This window comes from Lissotriton helveticus, chromosome 10 (genome assembly GCF_964261635.1).
Source record: "Lissotriton helveticus chromosome 10, aLisHel1.1, whole genome shotgun sequence".
NCBI lineage: Eukaryota > Metazoa > Chordata > Amphibia > Caudata > Salamandridae > Lissotriton > Lissotriton helveticus.
In genome coordinates this window covers 22,977,776-22,992,244 of record NC_136071.1, presented here as the reverse complement: position 1 = coordinate 22,992,244, position 14,469 = coordinate 22,977,776, and the positions used below count along the sequence as shown (strand labels likewise).

Sequence of the window (14,469 nt, the reverse complement as noted above, 5' to 3'; positions counted from 1 at the left end):
TGTGATAGTTGGGGGGGACTAGTATGTCCATTATCTGGGTAGAGGCTTCAGTGAGCCAAGTTTCTGTTAGAATGGCTAGGTCCAGATCCCTAGCTGAGACGAGATCAGCGATGTCGGAGGAGTGTCTCTGGGCCGATCTGCAGTTGAGGAGGATGCATTTGAGTTTGGGAGAGAGAAGGTTGGTCGAGCTTTCTAGAGTGAGGGAAACTTTTCTGAGGTTGTTAGGGACGGAACCTCTGTTGTTGAGTGTTGGGAGCCTCAGAGGGTTTGTAAGAATTGTGGGTATGGGGATGTGTGTGCTGGATATTTGTTTTACCGGACCTGGGCCATAAGAGCGTAGGAGAGAGCATAGGTCGCGGTCCGACAATGGGTTGAGGACACGGTGGGGGCGGTGGGAGTTGTTGCGAACGGGGATAGTCGGCCAGCGCGGATGTCGTTGGAGGCGAGGGTATGAAGGGCGGGTGCGTCCTTTGTAGGGTAGAGGGATGATGGGAGGTAGACTGGGCTGTGCTGAGAGAAGGTCTTTGATTGCGTGGACATCTTTTTTGATTTGTAGAATATCCTCTTTGACTTGTTGGAGGGTGGGTGAAGTCAGGTCAGTAGGTGTATTGGGGATGGCGTAGGTGGTGAGAGCCATTGGTGAAAGGTTGTGTAGTGAGCTGGAAAGCGGGCAGGGTATCGAAGGGGGGGATATACTAGCGTTGTTGGAATGTTCTGCGGTGTAAGTGGGTGGGATGGCATTCAAAGAGTGGGCGTTTGTGGGCGGGGGGTGTGGGTGAAGTAGGAGGTGAAGGCGGTGGGTGGGAGGCATAGGTGGTGCCGTCAGTGGGAGCCGGTGCCGGTGAGTGGAAGAGTGAGTGAAGGCTGAAGACAGTGGGGGAGACCGGAGGGTAGTGAGGGCTGAGAATAGGGGGTGGGAGAGAAGGGGATGCTAAGGTAGGGGAGGTGGTATGTTTAGTGTGTTTTGTTGGGAGGGTGTGAGTGTCGTGGGCGGGAGTGGGGAGGGAGCTGGGGGGGGAGAGGTGTCCGCCGTGGGGGGTTTGGGAGGGGGGGGTGGATAAACTCCGAATGGTGATGTTATCAGTTGGTGGCGTGTTGTGGGTGAGAGTTGTTCTGTCAGGTGTGAGGGTGTCGTGTGTGAGAGTGGGGAGGGAGCTGGGGAGGGAGAGTCGTCTGTCGTGGGGGGAATGGGAGGGGGTGGATAAACTCCGAGCGGTGGTGTATTCAGGTGGCGTGTTGCGGGTGGGTGTTATGTCAGGGAGGAGAGGGATAGGGGGGATATAAGTGGGGGTGAAAGGGGACATGTTAGAGGGGCGGTTAGTATAAGAGGTGGCGACATTTGTGTCTGTCCTTGGGGAGAGTGGGGCGTTGACAGCAGGTGGGCCATTTACTGGGGTGCTGGGGGTGTCTGTCCTTGGGGAGTGAGGGGTGTTAACAGCAGGTGGGCCATTAACTGGGGTGCTGGGGGTAGAGGTGTTGTAGGTGGGGGCTGCGACGTCAGGGGTGATAGTGTTGGTGGAGATCTGGGTGGGGGTCCGCAGCTTGGAGAGGTGCTCTTTGAACTTGGGGAACAGGTTGTCTAGTAGTTCCAGGTTCTGGTCCGTGGATTGAATTAGGACAATCCCGTTATTATAGATAGTAATGGTAGTCCTGCCAGGGAAGAGGTGGGAAGGTGTGATAGAGAGAGTTAGGCCATGAGTAGTTTTCCTGGTGGAGGAGACGGTGAGTAGGGTTAGGAACATTTTTCTCCATTGGGCTCTGCGTGAGGTGTGGAAGATGATATCGGTATTCAGGGCTCCGTTGCCCGGTGAGAAGTAGGTGTCGGCAAAGGGAGTTTTGCAGCGTGAATCTTTCTGGATTCACTATGCTGTGCATTATTCCGCGGTCTTGTGGTTGGGTCCGGATTCGTAGTCTTTTCTTTGTTTTTTTTTTTTTTTTTTTTCTCTTAGCCCAGGTGGGCGTCGGCGTCACACCCCCTTGGGTGTATTTCCGGTGACGTCGGCATGCTTCCTGCGGAAGCTCCCACTCTTGGGCGCCATCTTCAGATTCTTTTTTTCCGCGGTCGGGTCTGGATCGTTCCCGTTTGGGCTCCAGACATTTTTGGAGAAAGAAGAAGGAAAATACAGAAAAGACGAGGAGAAGTCACCTGAAGACTACAGGGGACCTCACCGACGAAAAACAAGCAAGGATAAGGCGTTTTCCATCGAGATCTTCGACGACCGTCGACGAACACGCGACCAGAGAGGCCCTGGACGCTAGAGGATGGACAACACGCCGTTCAAGTTCTGCCGTAACTGCCACCACAAGTACGCGCAGAAGGACCAGCACCCGGTATGCAACCTTTGCCTACCGGTGGACCACGAGAGCGGAGACTGCAACGCCTGTTCCGCCTTCACCCCGAAGACCCTTCGTGTGAGAGAGAGGCAGAGGGTAGCACACGCCGCCCTGCAGGGGAAGGCCCCGACTCCGTCACTCTACGAGCTGGGGATGTCCTCCGAGGAAGAAGACAACGCTGCCGCCGAAGACGACAGCTACACGGTCGTAGAGACCGATTACACGAAGACTTCTGACAAGGTAGGAGACTCTTCAGCCCCCAAGAACCCGAGAGACTCTGAGTCTAGAAAAATCGAGGGCAAGACCCCGAAAGCGCCGACGCCAAAAAAGGCGGCGTCCGCGACTACTCCCAGGCCCAGCGGATCCTCCGAGAAGGAGTCCCCGGCGCCGAGAGCTGCTGATCAGCAGAAAACGTCGAAAATCGTCCCCGAAAAGGATCGATCGACGAGGGAGAAAGACCCGAAACTGACGACGACGACCAGAGACCCGAAATCCGGTTCGACGTCGAAAACTTCGACTCCGAGAGGCACGGCGACGAGCCATCCGTCGAAGAGAGCGGCCGACCCATCCGACGCGGAACACGCGGCCGAGATGGAAAAGAAAAGAAGGCGCCTCGAGGCAGAAATGGAGAACATCATGCAGCGGAAGAAAGATTTCGATGCAAAGATGAAAGCCTTCACGATCCCTCACAAGACCAAGCCACCAGTGATGGAGGTGGTCGAGGAGGAAGAAGAGATCGCCGAGGTCACCGAGCAAGACCAGGACGTCGAGGTGCTCGACGACCAGGAGGAGTACGAGAATCCCTACGAAGGTTACAGCTATGGGGAGGAAGATGAGGGCAGGACAGACACTGAGTCGGCACCCTCTGACCTTCAGGAGGTAGATTACATTGATGTCGACACCGACAGCCCGGAGGAGGTGGTCGACACCTACCCCTCGAGGCCCTCGCCGCCGGACGACATCGGGGCCTACAACTCGGTGATACAATCTGCCGCAGCAGCTTTCAAGCTCAAGCTCGACGAAGAGAAGCAGAAAGCAGACTTCCTTCTGGAAACATTACTCCCAACACAAACGAGGAGCCAGTTCCTTCCAATGCTCGAGAGCGTCTTGGCTCAGGGGAAGGAAGCTTTCAGGGAGCCCGCAACATGCAAGGCAGTAACTCCCAGAACTGAGAAGAAGTACAAGCATGCCACAAAGGACCCGGCCTACATTCAGGGCACGGTCTCCGCAGACTCCATTATCACGGCCACAGCAAGGAGGAGGGCTAACGTACCCACTACCTCGGGCCCACCACCGGATAAGGAGAGCAAAAGGATGGATCTGTTGGGCAGAAGGATCGAACGGAATGCCGCGACCCACTGGCGCATGGCTAATTCCAACGCCCTGATAAACAGGCACATGTACCAAATCATGGAGGGACTGGGGCAGTTGGTGAAGGACTTGCCCCAGGATGCCAGGCAAAAAGCCGAAAAGCTGATTGAAGAGGGGAAGAATGCGGCAAATTCTTGCCTTAAGACGGCCCTGGATGGGTCAGACACCGCCAGCAGGCTCATGATGATGGGCGTCACGGAAAGGAGGCACGCCTGGCTCAGGATATCCGGTTTCAAACCGGAGGTGCAACACAGCATCCTGAACACACCGTTCAACGGCAGCACGCTTTTCGGACCAACAGTTGATGAACAACTCAGCCAACTGAAGAAAGATAACGAAACAGCAAGATCCATGGGGGCATTGCAGTTCAGAGGGAACAAGAGGGGCACCCCGTCACGGAGGCCCGGCGGGAGAGGCGGAAACCAGCCAGGTACATCACACCAGGCTTTCCAGCAAACGCACCAGGCAGACTCGCAGACTCAGCAGGGTCATCAGAAGCAGCCCTGGCAGTACCAACAAAGAGGCCAGTCCTTTCGAGGGAGAAATGGACGGGGGCAAAATAGAAGAGGGGGCCAGCAGCCCACCTCCAAGTGACTTCAAAAAACTCCGTGTGCCCGCCCGCAAAAAAGAACCCAGGGGGCAGCACGTACAGATGGGTCAAGACAAACTAGACACCTACGACCACAGGACACCAGTGGGAGGAAGATTAAGATACCACCTCCAGGAGTGGAGAGAAATCACATCAGACAAATGGATCCTCAACATTATCCAATTCGGATACTGCATAGAGTTGGAGGGGAGGCCAACAAGCAAAAAACCAAAAAGGAAACCACTAGCAGGCAAACAGCTACAGTGCCTTCAGGAAGAAGCAAAAGAACTCCTGCAGAAGCAGGCCATAGAACGGGTACCCTTCAAGGAAAGAAACACAGGAGTATACTCAACGTACTTCCTGGTACCAAAAGTAGACGAGACAATGAGACCCATTCTCGATTTAAGATTCATGAACAAATTCATAAGAACGCAGAAATTCAAAATGACCTCCCTGCAAGAGGTGCTCCCACAATTGCAGATCGGGGACTTCATGGTCACTATAGACCTCAAAGACGCATACCTGCACATCCCAATGAACAGAAAGCACAAACACATGCTCAGGTTCACCGTCGGAGAAAGCCACTACCAGTTCACGACACTGGCCTTCGGTCTAAAATCGGCACCAAGAGTGTTCACAAAGTGCCTCGCAGCAGTCGCAGCGCACCTAAGAAGGCAAGGGATACACGTATACCCTTACCTGGACGACTGGCTGGTGAAAGCAAACTCATACCACAAATGCAAGCTGCACGCACATACAGTGACCAGCACGCTCATAAACCTGGGGTTCTCCATCCATTGGAAGAAATCATCAATGGAGCCAGAACAAGTGAAGATCTTCCTGGGAGCACAGATCAACACCTTACAGGGCAAGGTGTTCCCCAGCGAGAAGAGGGCGAGGGCGCTGGTGAAGGAAACTCGCCTCTACCGGAAGGGACAAGCTCGGACAGTGAGGACTGCGAGCAAGATCATGGGGATGATGGCATCATGCATCCACCTGGTACCGAATGTACGACTCCACATGAGACCCATTCAAGAATGGCTACAGGAGCAATGGTCACAAGCTACAGGCAGTTGGGAGGATCTAGTGGTTGTAACGCACGAAGTGCAGAAGGAGATGACATGGTGGACCATGGAGAACATAGCAAGGGGAAAGCCTCTAACGCCCCCAACGCCAACAGTGACCATCACCACAGACGCATCCCTGAAGGGATGGGGCGCTCACATGGAGGAGCTCAAGGTGAGAGGACTGTGGACACCGACGGATGCCACAAAACACATCAATTACTTAGAGTTGAAGACAATCTTCCTTGCACTGAAAGCCTTCCAGACAAGACTGTACAATCACAAGGTGTTGATACAAACAGACAATACCACTGCGATGTTCTACATCAACAAGCAGGGGGGCACCCAGTCAGCCCCGCTTTCAACGCTAGCACAGGAGATATGGAGGTGGGCAATCCCTCTCAAGATAGACCTGCTGGCCATACACCTGCCAGGGAAGGACAACATACAAGCAGATTGGCTCAGCAGGCAGACTTCAGCATCCCACGAGTGGGAGCTCAATGCTCAGGAGACAAGGCACCTATTCGACAGATGGGGAACTCCATCGGTGGACCTGTTTGCCACACGCCAGAATGCAAAATGCCGAAACTTCGCATCCAGGCAGCCCGAGGAGGGGTCACTGGGGAATGCCCTATGGATAGATTGGTCAGGGACATTTGCCTACGCCTTTCCCCCGATACCACTGATGCACAGAGTACTGAGCAAGTGCAGAGCGAGCAACATGACACTGATACTGGTCGCACCACAGTGGGCGAGGCAGACATGGTACTCGCAGATCATGGAGATGACACAGTGTGCACCCCACAGATTCAGCAGGAGGAAAGACTTACTCTCCATGCAGAACGGAGAGGTGCTGCACCCAGAGCCAGAGAGCATGAGCCTAGTAGCGTGGCTCCTGAGGACATAGAGTTCGCACATTTAAGGTTGCCAGAAAGTACACTGAAGGTCCTGCGGGAGGCAAGAAGGCCTAGCACTCGGAAGTGCTATGTGGCGAAATGGAAGAGGTTCACAATATGGTGTAGACAAGAAAGGCTTCACAATAAAATGAAGAGGGACTCCACAGTGCTAAAGTACCTGACGCACTTGCTAGAGAAGAACCTTAGCTCATCCTCCTTGAGGGTTCACTTAGCAGCGATAGTCGCCTACACAAGGGGTGAAACGTGCAGGAGTTTCTTCACATCACAGGTGGTGAAGAGATTCCTAGAAGGGGCGAAAAGGATCGCACCGCCCAAGCGGGTGCCGCCACCTGCATGGAACTTGAACATAGTCCTAACGGAACTCATGAAAGAGCCCTTTGAACCGCTCCACAAGGCGTCCTTAAAGATGCTAACTATGAAAACAGCTTTCCTGGTTGCAATAACGTCCCTACGCAGAGTAAGCGAGCTTCAGGCTCTGACGCTGCAAGAACCCTACATACAAATACATAATCAGGAACCATCCATGCCGTTGCGGTGAGACGACCGAAGATACTACTACAGGTTCGCTACAGTGGAACCTACAAATTTCTGTGGGAGGAGGAAGTGATCAGGCTTCCCTTGCCAGTATTCTCTATACCGGAACGTGAAACGTCAACAACAGGGGTTAATATATTTGTCCCCGCCATCAGGTCATTCCAGGACCTTTAGAAATCTAAATAGAATACGTTCGAATACACCTACAATCAATTACAAGGATAAGGAGATAATCCAACGATCAGGAACAAGAAATACTAACGGGATCTATATATCTGAAGGGTCAATACCTACGTTTCCGGTGAAAACTTTAGTTGCCCTGAAGAAACTCCCTGGTAGGGAGTGAAACGCGTTGGCTGACTTGTTTGTAAAGTGCTTGATTGTTTTTAAAAGGATGGACAAAAATAAATAAAGAACTTTTCTACTTATACAAGTGACTACATTTCTGGACTTCCTTCTTGGTGCGCCCCCATAGAAAATCAAACAAAGTACTTTTTGATCTGGAAAGCACAGCGACGTCAATTAGCAGCTGACGTCGGGGTTGGCGGCACAAAACTTTAAAGACTCTTGTTGGAACTGGGTTTTAGGTGCGGCATCGTATGGTCCGCTGCTACATTTTTTGTGCTCTACATACAAATACATAATGACAGGGTTGTGATGAGGACTGACCCAAACTTCATGCCGAAGGTGGTATCTAAATTTCACATGAACCAGTCTATACAGATACCGAGTTTTTTCCAAAAACCAACAACTGCGGCAGAGCGAGCTCTGCACACCCTGGACGCCAGAAGGGCAGTCATGCACTACATCGAAAGGACGAAGGGACACAGGAAGACAAAACAGTTCTTTGTGTCATTCGCCAACAGTTACATGGGAAAAGCAGTAACCAAAAAGACCATTGCACGATGGATCGCACAGACAATCCAACTCTGCCACAAGCGGGCAGGACAAGAGCTAGCAGAGGGGACACGTGCCCACTCCACTAGGAAAAAGGGCGCTACAATAGCCTTCCTGGCTAACACACCCATACAAGACATATGCCTGGCGGCAACATGGGCTTCGGTGCACACGTTCACGAAGCACTACTGTGTGGACATACAGATGAACAAGGAAGCTCAAGTTGGACAGAAGGTGCTACAGCACATATTCAATACCCAACGCTCATCTTCCACCCAACCGCCACAGAAATGAGAAACCGCTACAAAATCTATGCACAGCATAGTGAATCCAGAAAGATTCACGCTGCAAAACGAATAGTTTTCTTACCTGTCGGTGTAGTTTTGCAGCTTGAAGATCTTTCTGGATTCACTAGCGAACCCACCCACCTCCGCCAGAAAGATGAGGCTGGAGAGAGAAGAGGTGGTTAACATAAGAAAGGATATTTAAGAAGTACAGAGCGGTAAAATACCAACTAATTAGAACATTGCCATTACTTCGGAAACTAAAGAAACACGGAAAAAAAGAACCCGAAGATGGCGCCCAAGAGTGGGAGCTTCCGCAGGAAGCATGCCGACGTCACCGGAAATACACCCAAGGGGGTGTGACGCCGACGCCCACCTGGGCTAAGAGAAAAAAAAAAAAAAAAAAAAAAAGAAAAGACTACGAATCCGGACCCAACCACAAGACCGCGGAATAATGCACAGCATAGTGAATCCAGAAAGATCTTCAAGCTGCAAAACTACACCGACAGGTAAGAAAACTATTCGTTTCAGGGTGCGACCTCAAGAAGTTATGTTTAAAACGTTTAGTGGCTTTTTTGGTGACAGTGGGAGGGTAGTTAATTCTAAAAGTGTGCTTGCCGTTGAGCTCCATTTTAGTGGGGCTGTTGGGTGTAGGAGATAGGAGGACAATAAAAGCTGTCAGCCGCTAGTTACAGGGCAGAGGAATGACACTAGTGAGTGACCAGAAGTATAAGAGGTAGAAATCAGTGCAATCCAAGAACCAATAGTGCGAAGGTGCAGCCTTCCTAATGCATCCTATATTCGAGGTAGCAGTCAGCTTACACCATGTACAAAATATGAGGGGTAGAACCGGTTAGGTGTAATCAACTATACACATCAAAGTGTACTAGGTAACAGCAGTGAGGTCTAGATGTAGTCAGTGGCTGGGTGCAGCTTACATGCCTAAACAAAGTGAATGAGGTATTAATAATCAATACAGCATCGTGAAGTAGCTTACATCGAAGAACTAACCAATAAATGAGGTAGCAAAACATTGAATGATAGGGATAAAGGTGAGATAGGTGCAGCTTACCGCATATACAGTATAGAAATAGGGCTAGACTACTAATGAATTAATGAGTTCGAGAAGGCACAATAGGAATACACATGTGCAAACAACAACTGTCAAACCGTAGGTTACATAGCATAAATGATACACTAGTGAGTGGCCCAGTATCCGTCATGAGAGGTAGTACTCGGTGCCGTCCAGGAATAAACAGTGAGTAGAGGCAACTTACAGAAATGAACTGGATATATGAGGTAGCAATCGGATAAATGGAACCACAGTGACACTAGTGAGTGGCCCAAAGTAACAAAAATGTTAGAGGTAGCATCGGTGTAGTCTAGTAATAGAAAGTGATTGGGTGCAGCTTACAGGTTAATAAAGTATATGAGGTGACAATCAGTGCATAATAGGGAAAAAAGTGAGGTGGGATCAGTTTACAAAAAAATATACAATGTGCAAATAAGGATAGAATAGTACATACATACTAGAGTAAATACAAAGATATACCGGAACCAATATAGGTGCAAACGTAGGCTACAATAGACAAATATATGACTCTAGTGCTCAACCGAAGAAAAGTTATGAGAGCAGGTTACACAGAATGTATAAACTACCATTAAATATATAATACTGCAATAAAAGGTAGACACTAAGTCCCATGATAATTAGATGCAGCGCTCTGTACAGTCTGTGATGGGTGGGATTGGTATGAATGGCCAGTTCCTAGGTTATGTTCAACTGGTGGGAAAGACTAGTCCATGATGGCCGCCAGAGCGAGGGAGAGACTAGACCAAGATGGCCACCAAATAGGGGAGATCGAGACGGAGGGGAGGGTAGTTTCATTTCCTGTATGAGCCAGCCCAATTCCTAGCTTACTGGGAGGGAGTCTTATCTCTTTTTGCAGATTCCTGACCGCGTAGTCCTCATGGTCAGTTGTTAGGCTGGAGGGCGATTTATGGCTCCAGTTTATGGCCCCCAGTCATATTGTCCAATGGAGAGTGAGGAGACCGCAAAGCCCGCGAAAATGCAAAGCCTACAGTGCATTCCGGGCATAAAATGAAAGATCAGCATGAAAGTTTGAATTAGCAGCTTTGCTTGTAAAATTACGGGCAGAAAGTGAGAAAACTGTGTGAATATATGATAATACCGTATTGAAATAGCTTAGCGTAATTACCTTCTGGTCGTCAAGCTGCCCAAAGCTGTAACGAGTCCTTTACAAGTCAGGCCCCTCCAGCGCAGAGCTGCGCGGTGGGCACCCAAACACGTAAACAGGGCACACCGGAGACGCTCTAGAGGTCGATTGCGCCGTTTTTTTTTTGTTGTTTTAATGATGATCAACCGGGAGTGGGGGAAGGGCGGCATCCAGCTATCATCGTGCTGGGTCGGACCGCTTCAAATCCCTTCCGCTTGCCCCCCTCTCCGCCCGTTTCAGTGGTGTTTATTGTGGTGGGGTGAAGGGGGCATGAACTCACCGTTGCAGCAGGGTGTCCCCTCTCCGTGAGCCCCCCTGTGTGCGAAGAATCCAGCCCCCGGGCCGAGGCTACAAACAGCCCAGATAGCCGGGACCCACCGATCCAGGCATGCCAAGACTGGCACACCGACCGACCAGCACCGCCAGCCCGGCCCACCGGAAGACGGACCTCTCTGCTGCGAATCAGCGCGGGTCCCCGGGTAGGGCGGGGGACAGATGCGTGCAGCGACGAGGGCTGGCCAGCTCCCCACCCGCGCCTGCAAAGGGCTTCGCAGTCCGTCAGGCAGGAGCCTCCCGGGCGTCTCAGGCGTCCACAGCAATGATCCGCGTCTAGGTGCAGGACCCCTCCAGTCGGCGCGTGTGACGGAGACCCCAGGCTGAATGCAGGCAGCCAGATGCAGGCGGTGGCGAACGCAGGCAGGCAGATCCTCTCCCCAACCACGTGGGAGTTGGGCTCCGTTGGTAGGAGCTTCCCAGGCTTCAGCAGCAGTGATCCGGGCTCAGGTACCTGCCCCCCTAGTCCGGAGCAGTCGATGCTCACTCATTTAAGGCTCGTTGCGGACTCCGGTGGCAGGGGTAAAGTAAAGTAAAGTCCACATTTGTAAAGCGCACAATCACCCGTAAGGGTCTCTAGGCGCTGGGGGCCGTCGGGAAGATTAAGCGAGCTATTGCCCAGAGTCACATGGTGCTGGGCTAACCTGCCGCCGGAGCCGGGGTTCGAACCGTGGTCCCCAGATTCCAGCGTCAGTCGACCTGGCCGCGGCGCGGGTCAGTTTCCGCACTACTGTGGCAGTGGGGTTTCCATAACACTTCAGGCGCCTGCCATGAATCCTGGACCAAGTCAACTTCACAGATGTCCCGTGTTTTTAAAGAATGCTCTTCCTTGAAGGCCTCCGTTGTTCCTGGATCAGCATTGCTCCATTCAGCTTGTTACCCAGGTTGGGCTGAAGAGGAGTTTTGACATTGAGATGAAATCTTCATAACTTGCTGCTGTGTTGGTGGCTAGTTGGGTACACCCTTATCTCCTTGGTGGTGGTGGTGGTGGTGGTGGTGTGCGGCGGGCGTGGTGGTGGTGGGGGGCGTGGTGGTGGGGGGCGGCAGGGGTGGTGGTTGTGGCGGGCGTGGTGGCGGGCGGCGGGCATGGTGGTGGTTGGCGCGGGCATGATGGGCAGCGGGCGTGGTGGTGGTGGGCAGCGGGCGTGGTGGTGGTGGTGGGGGGCGGCGGGCATGGTGGCGGCAGGCGGCGGCGGCTAATAAAAATATAGTGGCGATTCCGAGACCGTTAAATCGAGAGACCGTTAAATCGATAAAGCAGAGTTTGTTTACGCCGAACTTTCACCCAGTAGAACGTTTCAAGCAGTGCCAAAACAGATGCATTGAAGTGCTAATAATCTGATTACATTTGAAAGAGATACCAGGTGAGACCGCTCCATTATGAAAACTTAATTAAGAGGAGAGAAAAAAGCATTTGAAAGACCAGGGGCGGGCGGGTTGCGCCGAGATCCTTGCGTAGAGGACCTTTGGAGCGCCTCTTCTTGCGAGGCCTGAGGTTACAGCATTGTGTTTAGATGGGCCATGAGGGGCTGCCTGGCAGACTGTTCTCTGGCACCTCCCATGTGGGGTCTCCTGCAATGACCCCTTGCTCAGGAGCCCCACCGGCTGCTTGTAGCAGTTGTGGTTATGCAAGTCCGCACCGCCTCCTCTCATCCAAACTGTATCCACGTCGAGCCTTTGAATCCCTTCATCTGCATCCTGGGGGGTGTTCTGTTTCTGTAGAAACGTCTAGAATGGCATCTCAAAGAAAGTTGAATTTGTTCAAGGTTTGGGCGTGTTGGAGACAGTGTTGGGGCAGTTTGCTTTATCTGCCCTCTTGCATGTTATGTTATGTTGTAATTCCATTAACACTTCTCATAGGTCTGCCCTTTGTGCATGTTCTCGTTTCTAACCTGAAATGCTCTATTTTTCTTCTGCAGAAAAGTATATTTTGCGTGGACAGGAGACCTACTCCATCCTGCACCTCCTGGCCAGCAAGGGCAAGAAGCTGTTTCTCATCACCAACAGCCCTTACAGCTTTGTGTAAGTACTGGTGTAGGCCGCTTCTTTGCTTGTCTATAGCTGTGTATGACATCTCGGGGCATCTCAGTTTCTTTCAGCATGGTCCTTCAGTTACTCTTCGAGTGAGACTCCAAGCCTACAACCCTACGTGGCGCGCTGCTTGAGGCTCCTTGTTGGTTGGTGTCCCATAGTTGAGGCTTCTCATCTTGAAGCTGGATTCACCTTGGAGGAATTTTCCTCATCTGTGGACTTGCTGGGGGCTGGACTCCAAGCCTGGCTGGGGTCTGTGGGGCTGGACTCCAAGCCTGGTTGGGCTTCGGTGGGGCTGGAGTCTGGACTCCGAGCCTGGTTTGGCTTCGGTGGGGCTGGAGTCTGGACTCCAAGCCTGGTTTGGCTTCGGTGGGGCTGGAGTCTGGACTCCAAGCCTGGTTGGGCTTCGGTGGGGCTGGAGTCTGGACTCCAAGCCTGGTTGGGCTTCGGTGGGGCTGGAGTCTGGACTCCAAGCCTGGTTTGGCTTCGGTGGGGCTGGAGTCTGGACTCCAAGCCTGGTTTGGCTTCGGTGGGGCTGGAGTCTGGACTCCAAGCCTGGTTTGGCTTCGGTGGGGCTGAGGTTTGGACTCCAAGCCTGGTTTGGCTTCGGTGGGGCTGGAGTCTGGACTCCAAGCCTGGTTTGGCTTCGGTGGGGCTGAGGTTTGGACTCCAAGCCTGGTTTGGCTTCGGTGGGGCTGGAGTCTGGACTCCGAGCCTGGTTGGGCTTCGGTGGGGCTGAGGTTTGGACTCCAAGCCTGGTTTGGCTTTGGTGGGGCTGGAGTCTGGACTCCGAGCCTGGTTGGTGTCTGTGGGGCTGGAGTCTGGACTCCGAGCCTGGTTGGGCTTCGGTGGGGCTGGAGTCTGGACTCCGAGCCTGGTTGGGCTTCGGTGGGGCTGGAGTCTGGACTCCGAGCCTGGTTGGGCTTCGGTGGGGCTGGAGTCTGGACTCCGAGCCTGGTTGGGCTTCGGTGGGGCTGAGGTTTGGACTCCAAGCCTGGTTTGGCTTCGGTGGGGCTGGAGTCTGGACTCCGAGCCTGGTTGGGGTCTGTGGGGCTGGAGTCTGGACTCCGAGCCTGGTTGGTGTCTGTGGGGCTGGAGTCTGGACTCCAAGCCTGGTTTGGCTTCGGTGGGGCTGGAGTCTGGACTCCAAGCCTGGTTGATCTTCGGTGGGGCTGGAGTCTGGACTCCGAGCCTGGTTGATCTTCGGTGGGGCTGGAGTCTGGACTCCGAGCCTGGTTGGGCTTCGATGGGGCTGGAGTCTGGACTCCGAGCCTGGTTGGGCTTCGGTGGGGCTGGAGTCTGGACTCCGAGCCTGGTTGGGCTTCGGTGGGGCTGGAGTCTGGACTCCGAGCCTGGTTGGGCTTCGGTGGGGCTGGAGTCTGGACTCCAAGCCTGGTTGGGCTTCGGTGGGGCTGGGGGCTGGACTCCAAGCCTGGTTGATCTTCGGTGGGGCTGGAGTCTGGACTCCGAGCCTGGTTGGGCTTCGATGGGGCTGGAGTCTGGACTCCAAGCCTGGTTGGGCTTCGGTGAGGCTGGGGTCTGGACTCCGAGCCTGGTTGATCTTCGGTGGGGCTGGAGTCTGGACTCCGAGCCTGGTTGATCTTCGGTGGGGCTGGAGTCTGGACTCCAAGCCTGGTTGGGCTTCGATGGGGCTGGAGTCTGGACTCCGAGCCTGGTTGGGCTTCGGTGGGGCTGGAGTCTGGACTCCGAGCCTGGTTGGTCTTCTGTGGGGCTGCGGGCTGGACTCCGAGCCTGGTTGGGCTTCGGTGGGGCTGGGGGCTGGACTCCAAGCCTGGTTGATCTTCGGTGGGGCTGGAGTCTGGACTCCGAGCCTGGTTGATCTTCGGTGGGGCTGGAGTCTGGACTCCAAGCCTGGTT

At 53.3% G+C, this 14,469-nt stretch overlaps 1 protein-coding gene across 1 annotated transcript in view; it reads left to right on the top strand.

Annotated features, from left to right (window-relative positions):
- Window positions 1-14,469, top strand: part of NT5DC2 (5'-nucleotidase domain containing 2) — a 227,397-nt gene that overhangs the window by 133,200 nt on the left and 79,728 nt on the right. The window contains exon 8 of the mRNA XM_078664596.1: window positions 12,480-12,582. Within this exon, the coding sequence (XP_078520722.1) occupies window positions 12,480-12,582 (103 nt within the window). The remainder of the gene's footprint in view (window positions 1-12,479; window positions 12,583-14,469) is intronic.